General features: G+C 41.5%; 2 protein-coding genes across 3 annotated transcripts in view; one reads left to right on the top strand and one right to left on the bottom strand.

The window, feature by feature from the left end:
- gfra1a (gdnf family receptor alpha 1a) overlaps positions 1–5,054 on the bottom strand; it is an 87,254-nt gene extending 82,200 nt beyond the window's left edge. For both annotated transcript variants that reach the window (XM_070840841.1, XM_070840842.1), the window contains exons 1-3: positions 4,838–5,054; positions 4,007–4,312; positions 3,010–3,090 (exon numbers count right to left, since the gene is read on the bottom strand). In XM_070840841.1, coding sequence (XP_070696942.1) covers positions 3,010–3,090; positions 4,007–4,312; positions 4,838–4,877 — 427 coding nt within the window. In that variant the 5' untranslated portion in view covers positions 4,878–5,054. The remainder of the gene's footprint in view (positions 1–3,009; positions 3,091–4,006; positions 4,313–4,837) is intronic.
- Positions 5,055–8,284: 3,230 nt separating this feature from the next.
- Positions 8,285–19,534, top strand: ccdc172 (coiled-coil domain containing 172). Its single transcript, XM_070840843.1, has 8 exons — positions 8,285–8,363; positions 8,654–8,739; positions 10,467–10,583; positions 10,909–11,074; positions 11,960–12,061; positions 13,040–13,142; positions 19,112–19,202; positions 19,499–19,534. Exons 1-8 carry the CDS (start codon positions 8,285–8,287, stop codon positions 19,532–19,534), a joined length of 780 nt encoding a protein of 259 aa, XP_070696944.1.
- The last annotated feature ends 536 nt before the right edge of the window (positions 19,535–20,070 follow it).

Below are 20,070 nucleotides of genomic sequence, written 5' to 3'. Positions count from 1 at the left end.
TGAAATCAGACTGACGCCTATGGGCGTTTCACTGGGAACAGGTGTTCAGGGGGCAGCAGTGTGCGTCTGTGCATCTGTGCACTGTATGTATGGGTGTCACTAGAGATTAGTCGCTTCAGTCAGAGACATGGAGTCGATTATGGTTTTACAGGATCATCGTGGCAGCCTATTGTTCCTATAGCCTGGGATCACTGAGTCACACACTGCCTGACTGAGGCAAACATGAGACACGCTCAGGGGGTCTCCTGAAATAGCGGGCTGACCACACACCGCTGACTCGGATCACAAAAAACTGGTGTCTGAGGCCCTGAGAAGGTTCATCTGAAGCGAAATTCTTTCATCTTCGCTATGAGCAGGAATTAACAGAATTAATATTTTGTCTTTCAGCGTGAAACTGAAGGTGTGGAAAAGACATGTTCAAGAGAAATGCGCAGTGATACTGAAAACCTGAGAAAATAGAAAATGTCCAGAAACCTCTAATATGAATACAATGAGGAAAAACAATAAAATTGGGTATTGTACTGTATTCTAATATCATACTACCTCCAATATAAAGTTCTGTGCAAAACAAGACCTGCATTTGCATAATTTAAAAAGAGAATCCCCAGAGAGTACTTTTCATATTCATCCCCTTTCAAGCTATGTATGTTTTTATGGCTTTTAGTATATATTTCTAGCTCTCTGCTTCAATTCAGTGTGCTGCACTGCATAACTGAAACATACACGGCTGTCTCAGTGATCAAAAACAAGCTCTGAGCTCTAATCATTTCTGCCTCCATCCTTCTCCTGTCACCTTGCCCTTTCATTTCCACAGAAAGAGCAGATGAGGCAGCGTGATCTCTTGCTCTCTGCTTCCTGTCCTCTTAGCCTTGTCCTGCTATTCACTGATCAACCCTCACCCCAGCAGCATTCTGCATTGTCCCGCAACTTTGTCTTACAATGTGTGCTTTTTATCACTTCACAGGTCTTTCTAGGATATTACTCCTCATCCGCATAAAGTGCAGAGAAACTATAGGCAGAGACAGAAAAAGTCAAGCTCTCCATAACTGCACTCTAATAATAGACCCAGACTGATCTGATATTATGACGAGAGAATTATGCAAAGTGGACATGAACGACTAGTCCATTAGTTCAGAGGGGGTTGGGCGTCACGACCTCCCAAAGGATTCCAAGATAAACGGGAGAATCTCGAGGTGATAAAGAAAAGATTTTAAATGACACAAAATGAGATTTATTTTTGTACTTTTCTCATGTTAGATTTTTTCCTAGTTACATACTGGATAGTTTTACGTCTTAAACCTATATAAACCCTGCAAATCTTGTGATGAGAGGTCACATATATCGTCATTTTAAAGGGTCACAAGCCAAAAGGGTTCCCGAAGCACTGAAGCACTGAAGCCAGTATTCAAAAAAATCGCCTGGACAGTTGAGTCACTGACAAATTTTATATTATTGTATGTTGAATATCTTGGTTTTTGACACCAAACTAGCAATTTGAAGACCTTGGGCTTCGGGAAGTTTTGAGATGCATGTTTTCACTGTTCTTGAACATTTGATGCGCTAAACAATTTATCATGTAAAAGAGGGAAATAACCAGCAGATTATTCAACAATGGAGATAATCATTAGTTGTAAACCTATTCTAGATAGGTGTACTACAGTAAGAGACCCAGGCCGGTGTCTGATCTTTGCCACTTACAAAGGGAGATATATATATATATATATATATATATATATATATATGCAAAGCCATCAATCAACTAAACGAGGCGTTTGGACATCAAATAAGGAGTACCTGCCTTCACTATAAGAATGGCGCTATAAATCTGTATTTTCCCACTGCTGCAACCTACAGCTCACACTCTTGAGAGATGTCGCCCGCCTGTGATGTAAACTATGGTCCTGTGCTGCACATGCTGCAGTCATTGATGGCTTGTGGGTGTCCCGTCCTTGCTGGGACTGACTGGCATATCAAGGGGCCAGAGACATATGCTGTATGGCGTGGTGGGTTCTCCTTTGAAAGTCTTCCTCTTTTTTTTCTAAAGAGGGTAGCAAGAGGAGAGAATAGGAATCACAAAAAGCTGGCCTCTCAGCCGGTGTTTCTTTAAAAGGCAAATTGGTCATGAAGTCAATACTCAAGATTTTGTTTATCTGTATCTCACCACCCACATTATGATCTCACCCTACTGTAGGAAAAGCATTAGCTTAGGGTAAATCAGCCCATTGTGAGATAAAAATGACAGAGGAAACAGAATGAAAAGGCCTCTCTCCATCAAAAGGGGTCAAAATATCAGCCTTGTTCTTTGAAGATGTGGAGGCAGAGCGTGTCTGTTTGATTTGACATGGCACTCGTCACCTGCAGTGTCACAATGAAAGTGTAAGCAGCTGCATGATTGCGCCACATTCATAGCTCAGGCTCTCTTAATACCTCCAATAGTCTGAACTGCGGGACCATAGAGTACCCGAGTGCCTGTGAAGAAGGGAATAACATCGCCATCTAGAGGTCTGAGTCAGCACCGCTCCCGCTCACAGATCTGAATAGAAAAATGCCTGTCATGCTCTCATGTTACTCACTAAGCTACTCACTCGCTCGCTCACTTGCCCACTCGCTCTTCTCAACAAGTGGATTCAAAACAGCCACAAGAGGAAGCTGTCCACAACCACAGGGAAATAGACCAGCAGCAACAGAGCCCTCCTTCCCTACTTCTGAAAAGCCTTTAGCCACTGCTTGATGAGACTCAGAACTATAGCTCCCCATGCAAGGTCACTTCCTGCCGGCATGCGGTGTTGCTGGGGCGAGAACAAGCGGAGACAAAGACAGATAGCGGAGAGGATGAGGGAGGATAAACACTTGACACACGGATAACCTTCGGTGTGAGAGCATGCGCGGCTTGGAGCTCAAACCGCATCTCGACTCAAGACAGGTGGCCGATGAAACAATGAAAGAAATCAAAAACTAAAAAAAAGGGGTGGAGTGAACGCCTCCACGCAGAGGAGGTTTTGCTCTTACCTATGATGGGAGCCAGGCGGAAAATGTCAGAGAGACGGCTGTTCACAGGCTCATATGGAGAATCCTCCAAGAAGTCATTACCTGTGAGGAAGATGATGACCACAAGTTACAGATAGATAGATAGATAGATAGATAGATAGATAGATAGATAGCTGTTTTGTTTATCATCCTTCACCCTACACATTGGCCTGCATGTGACATGGGTTATTTGGGTCAGTCGATGTCCACGCTGGCACACAGCCACACGCTTGATTAGGCAGGTTGGTCAGCTGTGTTGCACAACTGGAAGCCGACTCACTGGCGATGGGCTGGATGCAGTTTAGGGACTAAAAGGCCCCCCTGCTACGATCAACACTTTAAGATGGCACTGCCAGTGCTAAGGGGCTTTACGCTCCATTACCTTCAAGGAAAAGTGATTTAGGAGGTCAAAAAGTATCTCGGCTCTGCGGGGCCGTGGCTGGGAACCGAGTCTGGGGCCAAATCTGAATCAAAGTTGAGTGATTGCACATGATCACATTGGACCGTTATGAGATAAATAGCTGTGTGCTACTTTGTGGAGTTTTTGGGGGGCTTGTGGCAGCGGCAGGGATGGGGAGGGTCACTGGGCTGAGATGGGGAAGGAGGGTGAGGACTGATGGTGCCCCCCTCCATACAGCAGTGGGAGGAGCTGGGGCCACTAATCATCTCACCCCTTCACAGAACAGATTAGAAAACCTATGCGGGATGTCCATTTCACATTAACTATAGCTGCAGGGTGCTCTCGAAATGTGGCAGTCCCACCCAAACAAAAACCCCGAGGGACCTGGGGAGGTTTTATGGCATCCCTAGGGGGGGGAAAGGCAGTAATGTTGCAATATTGCTTCATTTTCTGATAGATCTTTATACAAAAATAACACATGGGAACACATACTCTAATCAGAAGCAGCAGCACAACACATTTCTAAATCAGAACAGGGTGTTTGACTAAATAAACTTCCTCCAAAAGCACTAAACCGACCTTGTAGTGTCTGATAGATCCCCCAGTAAATGCGCAGGCAGTTCTTCTCTTTCTTCATGCCCCTTTTACACCGGCAGTTGTACAGCGGGCTCTGTTTAAGAGCGTCCATGGCGCTCCGGCACTCGTCCTTGGCCTCCAGCCCGGCCACCATGCTGAAGTTGCTCTCCTTGCCGCCGGCCACGCACTGCCTCATCGTGCGGTACTTGGTGCTGCACCCCTGCTCCTTCAGGCACTGCTCGCTGGCCCTGACACAGTCCAGCCGGGTGGCCCCGGCACGCACGCTCTCCTCGGCATAAGACAACACATCTGGAAACAAGAGGTGGCATTTAGGATCAGAATACAAGAATAATGCCCCCTTTGATTGTTTATTTTGCTCGCAGTGCACATTGAGAGCTTAAGCACTTTGAAGGGGGATTAAACTATGACGGGTTTTCAGGCTCTCCAGTAACATGACGGCACATCTAGTGAGGGATCAGTGGTCTGCAGGGGACAGCACACATAGGGACTGGCTGAAAGCAGTTGACAACTTTGTGATCCACGCAGCCAGTTTACTGACAGCTCCACGCCGCCGATACAAACGTGCATTTGGCTCAAAATGTGCTTTAACGTCCACTATTCTTTGGCGAGGAAGCTCCTGGCTGACTTTAGTCGTTTTGGAGCAGTTTGGACTTCTACACAGGAGCCTGTGCTCAGAGAGCAGCTGCTGCCTCTGCCAGGCTCCTTTCTTATTAATACAGCTCACAACTTAGCCGCTAAATATAAAACGCACCCATGGGGTGAATTAGTATGAAACGGACAGCTGTTGGTGGTAATAAATGAAACCAAACTTACCTAAAAGAGGGAAAAGCACATACAAAACTGCGACGATCATCGTCTTCCTCTCTATGTGAAACACAAACCCTTGCTGGAACGAAATTTGCGAACTAAAAAAAGCGGCTCAACAATAGTTTAATTCCCAGGTTACTTCCACTGTATTGAAATCCATTGAAAAGACGTAGCAGTGCGCGCTCCGCTGTGCAGAACAGATCCAGCTCGCCTCATGCGAGAAATAATTTCCCCACCAAAAAGTGTCCAGTCCTGATTCTGATTTTTTTCTTTCTCCGACTCTCAGTAGTCTGTACAAGAAAACAGAAGTGGGATTTTTTTTTTTCCTCTCCTTCCCTCCCGTGCGGGTGGTCTTCTCACCGCCGGGAGACAAAGACGAGAGATCAGAGCAGCGGTGGAAGCGAAACGGGCGAGTGTCCTCCAACTCCAGCCAGTGGGATGCTTGCGTCTGTGCGTCTGAGCGCACACAGCCAACTGGAGCCCCACTGCTGTCTGCCGCACTCAGCAGGAGGAGAGTGCCAGCTTCCCACTCGCGCTAAACTACAGTAATCTGATCATAAATTTACAAAGATAGGCCTCGCTGTCACGGCGAACTCACTCCCTTTGCGTGGCAAGATCACAGTGGACGCGCAGAAAAAACACATCATTAGCTTTAAAGCTCGCGCGGCTCACTAATGAGCGCCACAGACACAAGTTCCAGTGGGCGCACAACACCACGCTGATGGTCTTTCTGAAAGGTTACCGTCCTGCAAAGTTACCACAAATCTCTTCGGGGCTATTATGGTCTCCTTTATGTTTGCTTTCCAGCTCACACATGTCAAAAAAAAAAGAAGTAACAACCATGTGCACCCAGGCCTCCCTATGGAACCACACGGGGCATCAAATATGTTATCAAACCACACAACTCTTGATGCGCGTGGGCTGGTGTTTCATTTGAATGTAACTTTTGCAGACACTGACAGGACAGAGAGGGAGACTGAAGTACTTTTTTTTTTTATGACACGAACGCAGCAACGTATGGAGCAGCCTCCACTGTACAACACTTTGTCAGATCTGAAGCCCCCTCTGAGGTGGAGTGCCACTTGAATGACAGAATGAATGGATGTATTTCAGCTGCATATGGCCTATTCATGATATATCCCAGGCATGTGCGTGGCTCCTCCCAGCTTGCTGTAATGTAAATCCCATTTGCAAATGACAAAAAAAAAAAAAAAAAAAGTGTGTTATGCAACTGTGGCTGCCAACTGTGAAGAGGACAGGCTGCTGGGTGATGCCACACGCAGGGGTTGTAAATATGAAAAACAGCCTCCGCGAAATCTGTTTTTGATAGTTGTCAGCTAAAAGCAGTGTGGCAGCGCTGTGCTGCCCTCCGTCCACACACACACACACACACACACACACACAGGAGAGTGGACACTGAGCCACTGTCGCCATCTGTTGGTGGTTTTAAAGTAAAGGTCACTGTTGAGAATAATGAGGAGTGATTTAAAATGAATCTAAAACATGTAAAACATATCATTCTAATGTATGTATGATATTTACACCTCAGTTTGATCAATGTATTGTCAAATGACTTGTAATGTCTAACAAACAGAGCACGGTTAGAATATGAGGGATGATGCATCGTGCGACTTGTAACTCTTCCTATGGCTCATTGATTGCCTGTAAGGTCCATTCAAAGGCTAATCCACTTGGCTAAATACACGGGACCAGACTATGTCAACGAGCCTCTCTCTGCATTAAAGACTGGGCCCAATCAATCAAGGATGCTGGCGTCCACCACAGTAAATCAACCCTTGCAGACATGCAGGCACACACACACACACACACACACACACACACACACACACACACACACAGGCAGAGAGGGTTAACTCAGAGATGGTATGAAAAAGCTTATTTGAATATCAGTGAATAAGCGCTTATTGAAAAGGAAGCCATGATTAAGAAGGGCGAATCAATCCTGCAAGGTACAGTCACTTTCCAAAATGACTTTCAATTTTGTTAAATAGATGTGCCACGGGCCAATGTCCACAATTTTTTTCTTTACGGAGAACATGACTGGAAAAGAGACAGAAAAAATGGGTACAAATGAGTGACAGGCTCAGGCTACTATCTTGGCTAATTGTCTGCTTGCAATTTGATGACTTTGCTGTTCTCTCTTCAAAGTCTCCAAAGGGAGCCTTGCCAGTCAGGGAAAGGCCCAGCCTGGTGATTTATGAAAAGCCTCAATCAATATGTGATATTAATTTTGCAAATGAATGTCATTTAACGTCTCACACTGTAATGCGCTCCATGGCACTGGATCAGATGCTTTTTTTTTTCCGTCCCAATGGTGAAATGAGAAAATTGGTCAATGTCAGGAATTGTGTGACAGATCTCTCAGTGAATGACTGCTGGGAAAGCTGACTGTGCCGATCATAGACTGTATAAAAGCAGACGGAGTTTCCAGATCTAAAACAAGGAAACTAAAAAAGAGACCAAAAAAACAACAACATTTAACACAACTGTTTTAGTGTCCTTGGTCTGAAAAGTGAAGCCAATGCCCGAGTGCTTTAAACCTTCATTGTTTTTAATGGCCAGAAGGGGGCCACTCAACTGGCTCCAAACACAATGTATGGAAGTGGAATTAAAAAATTACCCTTCTTCTCTTATGATTTATTACCTCAGTGAACTATTTTATAATGAGTTTATGCTCTTAGGTGCAGCTTTCAAGCCTTTTTCACTGCAGCGTGATATTTATTTTGTAAATGATGCTCCCATTTTGAGTAAAACAGACTATATTTTAGGGCGGCATACCTGAACAGAACGTCACTTGTGGCTCCAAAAATCTAAGATGGCGGCGCCCATGAAGCTAAGCTAGGGCTCAAAACGGCTGCTTACGAAGCAGTGCGTCACCGTGGATAGTTCACAAGGTCGACGGTGCCGATACAGCACTTCATAAAGTGAGTAGGGGCGGATCGATGACACTGTAGGTGTTAGCTACAGTTATTAACAGCAGAAACAGCACAAGAATTGTGTGCTAGCAAACGTTATCTAACTTAAACCATTCACAACCAGTTAAAGTCACACGGGAGCTAGCTAAAAACATGTTTTAGCTAAAAACGTGTTTAAGCTAGCCGCTTCTTTTTTTTGTTACCTGTTTAACAAAACTTGTCCCATAACGTCTCGATTCTCTAGAGTAAATAGTATGCCAAAATCGTTCACTTCATCTCCATCTTCATCATAGCAGCAGTAGCAATGTTATTTGAAAAGTAATAAAAGAGCAAACAAACCGGTGTCCGGCCCACGGCGGGGTTTGGGAGCTGTTTCCATGGCACAGCTGGTTAGCTTCTTAAGGCTAGCTACACTTCGCACAGGCGGTTAGCTAGTAAAGCTAGGCGTCAACTTTATATTTAACAGGATCTATTTCTTTCCTTCTAAGCTACTCATTAAGCCAGCTATTGACTAAAAATGAGTTTAGACTCTCTTTTTGAACAAATCCTCCTGACTGAACAACGATTTACGGAGCAAACGCAGAAATTCAAAGAAGGTAAATAATAGATAAATGTATAATAAATGTAGCTGTTAGTTAAAATCACAGGGCTAGCCACAATGCTACTTAGCTCAGCTAATGAGGAATATAAACAGTTAAGAGACGTTTCCCTCTTTATCCAGCCACACTTACATTGTATTTTGATGTATTTTTTCCCCTGTTCAGTCCAACAGAGGCTAATACCATGAAGCCATTTGAAGTGACATTTATAACACTTATATGTGGTTGTTCAGTGTATCACAGTTGTCTTTTGCAAGGTAGAAGCTAATGAGTTGCTTTTATTTCAGTCAAAGTAGCCATCATCAGATGCACCGAGAAGACCAAGAGCGCTGCTGAAAAGTGTGAAAGTATAAATGAGGAGCTTGATAAAAAGGTGAGGCTATCTTACGATTGCGGGTGTTGTTGCTGAATACATTTGACCATGATACAGTGTTGACAGTAGGCCCACACAGATGTCTCTTTATGTATTCATGTTTTCAGCAGTCTGCGTTTAAACTTACGACCAACTGTGATAGACTTTATATTTTTTCACAGGTTTATGATAAACTATTAATGGCTTTAACTGGATATATCAGATGTTACATGCTATCAGGCCTACTGGATCGTTTGCAATTGACATTGGAGGCTTCTGGTTGGTTTTCACTAATTTAAATACATATCAGAGGGAGCCTGTGTAAGTAAGTGAGTGATGAATGTGACTGTTGCCTGTTTGATGGTGATTTATGATGGGACTGCCTCATATTTTTACAGCCTGGTACTCAAATGCATCGTGGCATAGCATGTAGTTTGACTTTGAGCTGTCTCTCTAGATAAATGCCTGTGGGGTTCTTGCACAGTGAACACTAACGTCACATCATATATGGAATATTGGTTGTTGTTTTAGCGTCTATAATATATGATTTTACTGTCTTCAAGAGGATACCTTAGTGAAACAGAGACCAGTTGCTTATATATTGTAAATATATAAAGCATACTTTGTTGATCTAAAAAGAAAGATGAAAAATAAGAACAATAACTGATAAATTGCTTTATCTTGAGGCCGCATACAGTATTTATGGTACTGACGCGCGAGTTAAAGAAGCGCATATTGGCATATTGATCAGCTGATGTGCTTTATGATTGAAAACACTTAATCTCTCCCATTCATTTGATCAACAGTGCAAATTGCAAGTGCCATTGTGAAATCAATGGCTAATTTCCACCGGATAACATTAGTGAAACCTTTCAGCATGTGTGAGATATGGTGTCAAAGGCAGGCTCATTGACCTCTCAGAACTATTGCTAACTTCTTCCTGTGCTTGTAAAACTGGCCGTCTAATCAAAAGAGGAAATTACAAGATCTAACCAGAAAGGTAGGCGAGCACAACGCCGTGTCCGTCTGAGTGTTATCTGCCTGAGAACATACAGCGCGGACACCTTTTCTGAGCAGAATGGAATATGGGAACTGTTTCCATCATAGCGATATGCAGGGTGTGTTTACAGCACTCTGTGTTTACAGCTCTCATGATGTAACGTCTTACAGTTTATGAGAGCTGTCTTAAGATAATTACATTGTTTAGAAAACTTGGAAACTGATTGTGCGCCCTGAAAACGCACCGTGCTCCTCCACTACCATATAAGAAACAATAATTTCACATCTTCCCTCACAGCTCGAATAACAGACTGAAAACCGTACTGAAAGTCATGTCTGAGGTGACTTAAAAAAGCATCCTCCATAAATTGACCTTTCTACATAGTTGATGAATTTTCTTTGTTTTTTGGGGTATGCCGTTTTATCACAGGGGATGAAGAGACAACAGGAACTAAACGAGAAACCATTAAAAGTGAAAATACAGATACAATGAAAAAGAATCCACATTTTTTTTATTCTTATTGTTTCTGAACCAGTAAGGATGGCTTGCATATCTACCTTATATAGACTCAGCACACAATGATTGTGCCATCTGCCTATCTTAGACTTTTCATTGAATCTAATTTCCCCTGGTGTGGGATCACGAACATATCCCCCTCATGTAAAGTATCAGTGATGCACGTCCTTCTCAGTACATCTGTCTGTCAGATCGTGTGTCTCAACTACCCACTCTCCTATCCGTGCTACAGACTCAGCAATTGTGTGCGATGAGGCTGCAGCGTGATCTGATGAAGAAATGTGAAGACCAGATGTTGAAGCAAATTGAGGGGCTGCTTTGCCAGAAGAGCCACCTCAGGGACCGTCTAGTGGGTTGAACCCTGAACCAATATTTACATCTCATATCATATTGGTTATGTGGAAAATGAATGCCTGGTCAGATTTTAGTCTAAACTATGTCTATACATACAAAGTGACTCGTAGCACTATGTAGAATATATGCTCTCTGATCAGTTAATTATTGTATTTTAGAAATACACCTCTTGTTAGCCCAGCTATATTTACTTCCTGACAGAGCTTTTGAAATGAGTCAGACCAGTTTGTAAAACACAACCGGATGAAAAATGCACAGTGACGACACAGGGAGGGAGGAAGAAAAGAACACAAGCGATATGATCCCTCTTTTCATACCAGGCCAAGATAAAGAGGGAGTCTAAAGAAGAAGAGGCGAACTTCCTTCAAGAGATCTCAAGCTTCAACAGTGACTTCAGTCTTGAGGGGAACAAAGAAATGCTGTCGGAAAGCCAGACACACTCTGAGATCCTAGACCTGGAGAGGGAGGTGGAATCATTATACAAAGGTTATAAAAGACTGATAGTTGTACTGTTGTCACCGTAGACAGGGGTGATATAATGGAGATATGGCCTCTGACTGCTCATTTCAAAAAGATAATTTATTTCTTGGTATATTATTTAGCATTTGTAGATGAATTGATGAATCTATCATGGTGTGTACAGAAATAACAGAATAAAAGGAAAAACTAAGAGACTAAACTCAGGCACAGATTAAGTTTTGTGCAGGATTAAACTGAAAAGAGTTACATTTTCTGTATGAACGCCAGTTTAGCCCAGGACTTGGTTTTGCTGTGTGTCCTGACGAACCAGCCCACAGAGCTGAAAGTACAAAACTCCTGAGGTGTACAGTCTCTCATTTCATGAAATCCGTCTAGCTCACACTGTAATTATGCCTTGACTCCGCAGCATTAACGAGACGATAAAAGGGAAATTTGTCTCACAAAAGCAGGGTTGGGTTGGGTAGAAAGAGTTTTTTGGGTAGGTAGGACAGCAGTGCATAGTGTGTATGGATTTTATCGAATCATTAGGTTTAACCCGCAAATATTGTGTGGTGATTATTTGTACAGAAATTGCAGTGGTAACAGTTCGCAATATATTGTATTCTTTAAAGCCTATGAACTTTTAATGACAAATTATACTTTTGATGTGGTTTGGACTGTTTTCATTACTTCCATTACTGATGTCTTCACATTATGTATTGTATCTGGGCTCTAGGGAACGCCGTTCTCTGATTGTTTTTACAGTTAAAGTGAGTTTTTTTAAAAATGCCCACATTGCATTCCCGTGAAAGTAAAGTTTTCATTTGTTCAGTAGTACACATCCAATATTAAGTTCAGCCATCTTGGTCTTTAGGCCTAAGCAGGATTTGTCTTTTCTCCCTCTACTATTAGAGATGGAGCTGATGAGCCACAGGAACAGTCACATGAGCTCCATACAGCAGGAGAGAAGAGCTCTCCAGCTGGAACTGGAGGGTCTGGGTAACGTTCAGAAAGGTGAATACCAGAAGTTCATGGCATGTCAGATAATTTGGTTCTGAAAGAACACATGTGAAAGTGTTCCACTTTTCCCACCACATACAGACTGCTGGCACTCTTTTTCTGTAACGCACTCAACACACCTTTTAAGTCCATTTGTTATTTCATTCACACTGCCACAAGCAGACCATCAGCTTTTTATCTTCTGCTTGACAGAAATCAAAGCTAGCAAAAAAAAAAGGGAGTTCAGGTGGCTTGTACAGGATCTTGAGCACAGATATTGAACATAAAATATATTAGATTGTGGCTACATGAGCAGATTGGAGGGCAGGTCACTGATGGTGAGAAACACATTTTTTTAATCTGTATTAAAGAGTCTTTACTCATAGTATACAGTATGCATTCTTAGCTGGAAGATATCCACTACAAATACAAGTTTAGGCGTGTGCCGAACGAAAATACTACTGCACAAAACACAAAAGAGTGCTGTGCTGAGGATGTGTTGTTACAGGTACTGCTTTGAAAATTAAATACTATCCAGGAAGTCCAGTTTGAATAATAGCTCCACGAGTTTAAAGGCTTATCAGTGACTAAAACAGCGCACGGTGCTTTACAATACCATGACACAACTCTGGATCACCACAATTGAAGACTGTGAAGGTAAACAGCAGAATACACTGTACGTGGTACAAAGTGTCCTTCTAGGAATGTGTGCTTGCAACTCGTACCTATTTGATCGACCAACCCAGCGACCAACCCAGCAACCTGCAGCTGAACGACGTCGGTGTTGTGTTGCAGAAAAAGCTGAGCTCTCTTTTTTTTTTTTTTTTTGTTTTTTTTTGTTGACCAACCCTGAGACTTTTTGCCATCTGTCTCAAATCCCCAATTGTGCTGAAGCAGTTGTCTGGAATGAAAGAGGAGGCTGTATTTTATGACACAGCACTAATGCTGGCCTGGTTAGTCATTGTGTGTTTGATTTATTACTCTTGACTACAGACCTGGATCGGCAGTTGAGTGAGGCTGAAACAATGACAGAATCTCTGAGAGCGGAGAGACTGTTCGTCAGTCAGAAACACCTCACTGACAGCACCTGTCTGAGGTGAGTGCCGTCACCTGTCTGGATGCGGAGGGAGGTTTATATATTTGGACATACAGACAGTGTCCCATACCTGATTTATTCACAATTGCATTACATCACAGAGAATAATCTTTATGAGGAACGAGAGTGAAGAGTAAATACTAAAGGGAAATAAATGCAAATAAAACACAAAGGAGCAAAAGAGAACAAACTTAATGGAAACGCAGCCAAAAGCTTTTTAGCAGCTCATAAAACCTGGTCTTTCAAAGAGATTTCTCAAGAGCTTCCTGATATTTTAAATATTCCTCACTGAGCAGCTGTGATCTTTAATTAGTTGCACGTTTTCTGCCTTGCGAGGACTGTCGGAGGGCTCGGAGCACAAAAGTGCAATCACTTTCCTCACCGGGGCTTTATGGTTTTCAATAGTGTAACTGACAAATATTGATCTCAATAGTAGCGCTAATAGCCGCGGTCACTCATGTGATGCTAAATGCACTTCGAAAAGGACAAGAAGAGAGTCACACCTTTACCAATAGCATACAACAAAGCATTCTGCAGGCCCCTTGGATAGAAGGTGCCGTTTATCAAGAGCAGAACAGAATCACACTGTGAGGAGTGCTGAATATACCAGTACGCCCAGCTTCCATTAGTGCCTCTCTCTCTGTATCCTACTGGCTGGAGTCCAAATCTAGAAGTGTAAATAACAGAGCATTAAGACCATTTGGCTTAATTAAGGCTTTGATCTGCAGTGTATTTCATTTAGTCAACAAGTGGAAAAAAGGGAAGTGGGTCCAATGTGATTGATGCAGGAAGGTTTGTAAGGGAAAATGATTGAGGGGCGGAGAGTTACTCATCTACGCTGAATGCTTATTCAGCAGCGTACCAACAAATAATTACAGGTTTTAGTGGAATCATACGTCATGCTCTTATATGTAAACCAAGCACATGGAGTAACCTGGACATTCAGACGTCCTAGTATGTACAATATATTTACATACAGCACAGCAGTACTGTGTATGTGCTGAATTAAATATACAGCATGTGGAATTGTCCTCAAAAGCAGTCCCATACGCTCAGAAGGTGTGAAAATGGGTTTCTGTTCCTAATTTAAAATGTGAAATCAACCTTTTTAGTTGTGATAATTACTGACACATTCAGTTCATTTTACTGTTTCAAATCAAACCATTCAGTAACTCCACATGCCCGATATGGAAATGTTATATTTGTCCATTAATTAACTCCAACTTTCCTTATATTGTCACTCATCTGTATCTGTGGAAAAGTCTAGTTTCTGTTTATCTAGAAACTTTTTTATTTTTTTATTTCTGGAAATGTTATGACAATCTGATTAATCATGAAGTTTGTCAAGTTAAGACTGTGATTAAGTGATTTAATATATTCTGTATTTTGAAGCTGCACCTTGGACAATGGGAGATTAAATTAGGGATGCTGCGATACGATCGGTGACAATGGAACAAATCCATGGACCAATCCATTCAGTGACAGTGTGTCAGTACCTCTGAAGAGTAAAACCTTGTCGCTACTCTGGATTATCTTACTGTGCTTTTAGCATCATTTACTTTGAACAAGGCTGTCTGAAGAAGGTTCCAGGACTGAATCGCTGCAATTTAACAGCCTTACACATAAAAGAATGATTCCAGTCTCATCCACATGGTGAGGAATAAAGCTTATTGATTAAACACCGTCTTCATATCGGTGCTCTGTGTCGGTCGATACCGAAAACCCGTGCATGGTAACCTATTTGTACAGGGACTGAAAAAGTCCAGTCGGTGCATCCCTAGAATAAAAGTAATTTTGAGCACAAAACGCTGATTTCCACAGTATGTACTGTAGCTCGATGAAATTACAAACTGTGACAAAACACTAAGATCAAAACCCAACTCTCACTCACACATTCCTCTTAGATTCAAGCACCCAAAGATAGAACAGTGGACACAAATAGACAAGTGAGTGCTCATCACAGTAGAGGACGAACTAGTCGTAGGATGTGAATTGAGGATTCTATTGAAACATGACTGGTAGGAAAGCGCTGGTCCACAAAGAGACTTCCCTTATTTAATTAAAAAACTGGAGATCAATAGAGTTCCAGGAAGGAAGGGTCATTGTTATTGCTGATGCCACTACATTGGATAATGTCTTCTCTACAATACTATGTGAAGTGATTAACAAGCCCCCAAAGTTACCTATCTGCATGTATGGTGATGTTACGTTTTGAAATCAAACTTTTAACATGTATTTACGTACTGTAACTCCTTTCAAATCACATGTTTTCCAGTATTTACTTAAAGCTGTTCTCACCGTGCCCGTTATTAGGACGACGTTCAAAACAGGCACATATCATCGTCATTGCCTTCACTTTCACCTGTTTGTTTTTTTCTCATCCTTATTTATTTCTCTCTGTCCTTTACTCCCTTTTCATGGCCTGCTCTTGCCTTTTCCTGAGCCCCCCCCCCTCCCTCTCCCAGCGTTGCCTTAAATCATGCATGTGAGTAGCATGTCCTGTTCATCCATCAGCCTCATTAAACATACTAGGTCCTCCATTACCCCTGGGCTTATTAGCCTCAGGAAGTGCTGAGGATGTGGCTTTGGATGAGAGAGGCCTCCTCTCAGTCATTCTTATGATCATCCATTCTGAACTGAAACCATCAATCCTGCCTTTAGCCACTGCAGCGTCTCACTTTAAAACGCATATTTAACTCTCCGCTTATTGATTGTTGGAAATTGAATGCATGTCAATTTGAATGAGTGCTACAGTCATTTTAAAAGTGTCCCGTGTGCAAAACAGAGTGGCTACTGGTGCAGATTGTTCACTGCCATGTAACAGAAAGATACCTGAAATATTCAGTCATTGTGCTTGGGATTGATGATTACAGTGTTGTATGTATTTTTTGATGTGTAGGATTTTCTTCATTGAAGTATTACTGTTACATTATTTGTGAAGGCTCATTTGAAGATGTCATTGCTCTGCAGAAATCTAATATTAAACTGCAGAATCCGCCAGTAGCCAAAAAGCCTCCCTGTGTGTGTGTGTGTGTTGCTCTTGGAAGCATCATTCTACTGTTTGGAAATCAGCATGCTCACCTTAAAAATCGGATTTGTAACTTCCACAGAGAAGTGCAAAGTTTAAAACACTGCTGTTGGGTTTCAGACTGTGAAAATGCAATTTAAGCTCAGTTGTTTATTGTTTCATTAACTTCCAATAAAAGAAAGATAGCGGTAGCCTGTCTTCATTCATGTGTAGCTCAGTGTAGAATCTTCAAACACCTGCCATAACAGTTAAATCACAGCCAAGGCTTCAAGTCACAAGGACCCATCTTCAAGGCTTTTTCCACAGGCAAAGCGAACCAAGTAATACAATTTTGAGTATGTTAATGAAATTATAGTGTGAAGTATTTACTTTGTTACAGTCTAAAATAAATCAACTTGCTCTTATGGTAACAAAGGGACAGCAGTCTCCTCTGTAGTGTTGCCTTAAAGTTCATGTCCGCTTAATTCTTTATCGTATATTTTGGAACCGTCTTATCTTCCTCTTTATGTCTGCTATACTTAATATGAATTCCTTGTTTATTAATCAGAGATGAAACAGAGTCAGTATTTGAAAAACATAATGATTCTTACTTTTTTCTGAGGAGGAGATTGTTGTGCTGACTGACTGAATGCTAAAAGTTCATTTCAGTTAAAACCAGGGCACTTTTTTTTTTTTTTTTTTTTTTTACATATTTTGGATTCAAAATCACTGTAAGGCCCAAAAACTTTTCGGAATTGGTCAAGTAGATTACCTGCACCAGGCAGCCGGGAACAGGCAGCAAACAACCTACGATGGCTGTAATGTAATCCTTCAAAGTACGTCCACTAAAAGTGCTTGTTTTTTCCACTGACAGGCTCAGGTTGTTATTGGAAGTGTCTGACAACATTATGGAAAAAATCCCTATGGAGATTGACCTGTAAGATCCTTTTTGTTTAACCAGAAGCAGCTGTTATATCACTCAGTTCGAAGCCAACAGACTTCATTTCGCTAATCTTAGTAATTTGTCCTCTGTCCTGTGCAGTAAGCCCCTAGCAGGCCTGCCGACCTGTATGTGTTTTGAGTAGTTCACTGGTATGAGTTGTTACTTTAAAGTATGAAAAAAAACAAAAAACAGCCAGTAGTCCTTTTTTTCCTCACAACTAAATAATGGATATAAAATGCTGCTGAGCCAAACCAGTTAAACTTTTCCTCCTGCATATGTTACCAACATAATGAAACAAAGTTGGTTGAAAATACGCAAAGTATCCTTTTTAAACTGGGATGATTACTTCGGTTCTTTTTCTGCCAATAAGCTGTCTACCAATAATGAATCACCAATAACTGTGTACCTCTTGCAATAGCTTTTGATATCAGTCATGCCACTCTGTGTGGACCCAGAAGCTGCTGCAGGAAGGCTCCCAAATCAGAAAAGCCCACGTACTCTTTTTAAATAATATCATTTCAATGAAAGGACAGGCACGCAAATTAAATTCAATATGTAAGGAGGAATGTGATTGCGTTTGCAGTTTGAACAGCCTTGTTAAAATTCAGCCTGCATTATTAGGTCATCATACCATTAAGTAATACCCCACCTACAGCTGTATTAACCAGCAGTAAAATATGTATTTCACCATGACCGCAATATTGTCCATTTAGGCTGCTTAGAGTTCGACATCTACATTTTCATCATCTTTTCAAATGAGTTGAAAATAACGTTGGCTTAAAGTTTGATTATTGTGGTGGAATCTGTATCGATGCAGCAGTAGTGGTTCAGTAGGTTTGTGTAGCGTAACTGAAATGATGTGGTGCCCTAGCTTTAGGCGGGTCAAAGACAGTATTGGCATCTGCAGATGTTTTTGTAAACAGTGCGTTGTTGGCATCAAGATCACATCAGTGCATCCCTCACTTTTTTTTTGTCTGACTGCTGCGTGTATGCAAATGATGTACAGTAATGCATGTATATGCAAATATGTATGTATAATTAATTAGTCAACAGCAGTGACTGGCATCTGACGCATCTAGGCCGGCAAAGTAGTTCTCAAAAAATTTGTCAAGAGTTGGCAGCTCAGCCCTCGGGACCACATCATCAAACACGCAATAACAGGGACCTGACAACGCTGACTGCAGCTTGTTAGAGCAGGACTGCAGGTAACTCAGCCCATCGGGACAGTGAACGTAGATGAAGCTGCACTGAACCCCTCCCTCCCTCTGCAGCCATGTCATTTTTCATACACAACGTTGTCTCGAAAACTAATTTTGAAACCCTCTGCATCAACAGCACAGGATTACTCCTCATGCTGTCCAGCAGTTGATTCAGTCTGCTTTCTCTCTGCCACAAAAGCTCCACATGTCGGGTTTTCACTAAACATTGTGAAGTCTCTATTTCCTGGTTGCTCGCAGTAGCTCGTAGCTTTCAGCAGATCATTTCAGATATTAACTAAGCTGTCAAACAAGTTGTAAATATTGAACTCAGGCTAACGTTAAAAAACTGTAAACTTCATTGCTGAGCTGTAAGCCTCATCCAGAGTATTTCCAGTAATTAAGCTGTTTTTGTGCACGTAAACAAACTCTTTCTGTTGCATTCTCACAACACGTCCTCAAAATGTCACATAATCTGAATGTATTAAGGCAGTCATGTAAACACAGACACAAGCACAACTATTATCTTAATCTGATTTACAAGATTTGGGATATATTGTGCACGAGCGTTCTTTGTGTCACCATCAGCATGATGTGAAAAATAGGTTTCAGTTTCATGTAGTGTGTTTTTTTTTTATTTTCAGTGATAAACACAATGACAAAGCAACACCAAGTATAGTGATACAAAGAAAAAACATCAATAGGTTCAAACTCAATATATAGAACCAAAACTGCTGAAGCTTCTCCTTACAAGTTCCCCCTTTCATAAGTTTTTTTTTTTTTTTTTTTTCAGCCACTGACATGGGTTTCATTTATTTACCAGGCTGAGGAAGGAGCTGGAGATGCTTAGAGAAGAAGGAGAGCTCGGGCTTCTGAGAGATATGCTCAGCTCAGAAATACAGCTCCTGAAGTCAGTAAGTTGCTGTGTTATGAACAAGGCTTTCATTCAGGCTAATAAGAACTATGTCAGATAGGACACAGTTATTCACACCCCAACAGAATCAAACAGGATTATTTGCATGTCAAACCAAGGCAGAAAAATGATGTCTTTCAAATACAGCTAAGGTGTAACACGTTGTCATTAGTCTTCAAAGCGTTACCATAGGAAAAGGAGAATTTCATTCATATTCATTCTCATTCTTTACAGGCTTCTTTGTAAGGCTTTCATTGAATTTTTCTTTTGTTTGTTTTTTTTGTAATATATTTTCAGAAGCTGGACAGCAGCCAGGGAAATGAGCAGCATTAGGTTTGGCACAATGATGATACAAGAAGGTTTCATTGGTTCACTAATGGTTTCTCTGTAAAAAAAAAAAATGCATGATGGATAGAATAGAGAGGGAAAGAAGGTAAACACAGGAAGGAACAATCGGAAAGACTATTTAAACTTAAATATTTACTGTAAATGTTACTTGACAAGATCAAATTCAATTCTTTCAGACTGTCCTTAGAAAATGTTAGTGTTGACACCTGCTCCCTGTTACAGGAAGAGGTGAAAAAAACACACAGCTATACAATATTAAAACTGATACATTTTGAAGTGAAACACTTTTATTTTTTCCTCTTTTAATCCTGAACAAAAATACACCAAGCCTTCAACAAGTTGTTTAAATGAGAAATATTGTGTCATACATTTAATTTATTTGCACTAGACCAATAACTAAACACACATACATTCATAGTGAACAAAAATCCTGTTTCATTGCTGGCTAATAATGAGGCACTTGTGATTTAATACTGCCATCTAGTGTATGAGGAGTTGTATTGCTATGAAAGGGGTCAAAA

The sequence above is a fragment of the Pempheris klunzingeri genome, chromosome 12 (assembly GCF_042242105.1).
Source record: "Pempheris klunzingeri isolate RE-2024b chromosome 12, fPemKlu1.hap1, whole genome shotgun sequence".
In the NCBI taxonomy this organism is placed as follows: Eukaryota; Metazoa; Chordata; class Actinopteri; order Acropomatiformes; family Pempheridae; genus Pempheris; species Pempheris klunzingeri.
Note: the sequence above shows the minus strand (reverse complement) of the source record. Positions and strands in the feature narration are given on the sequence as shown.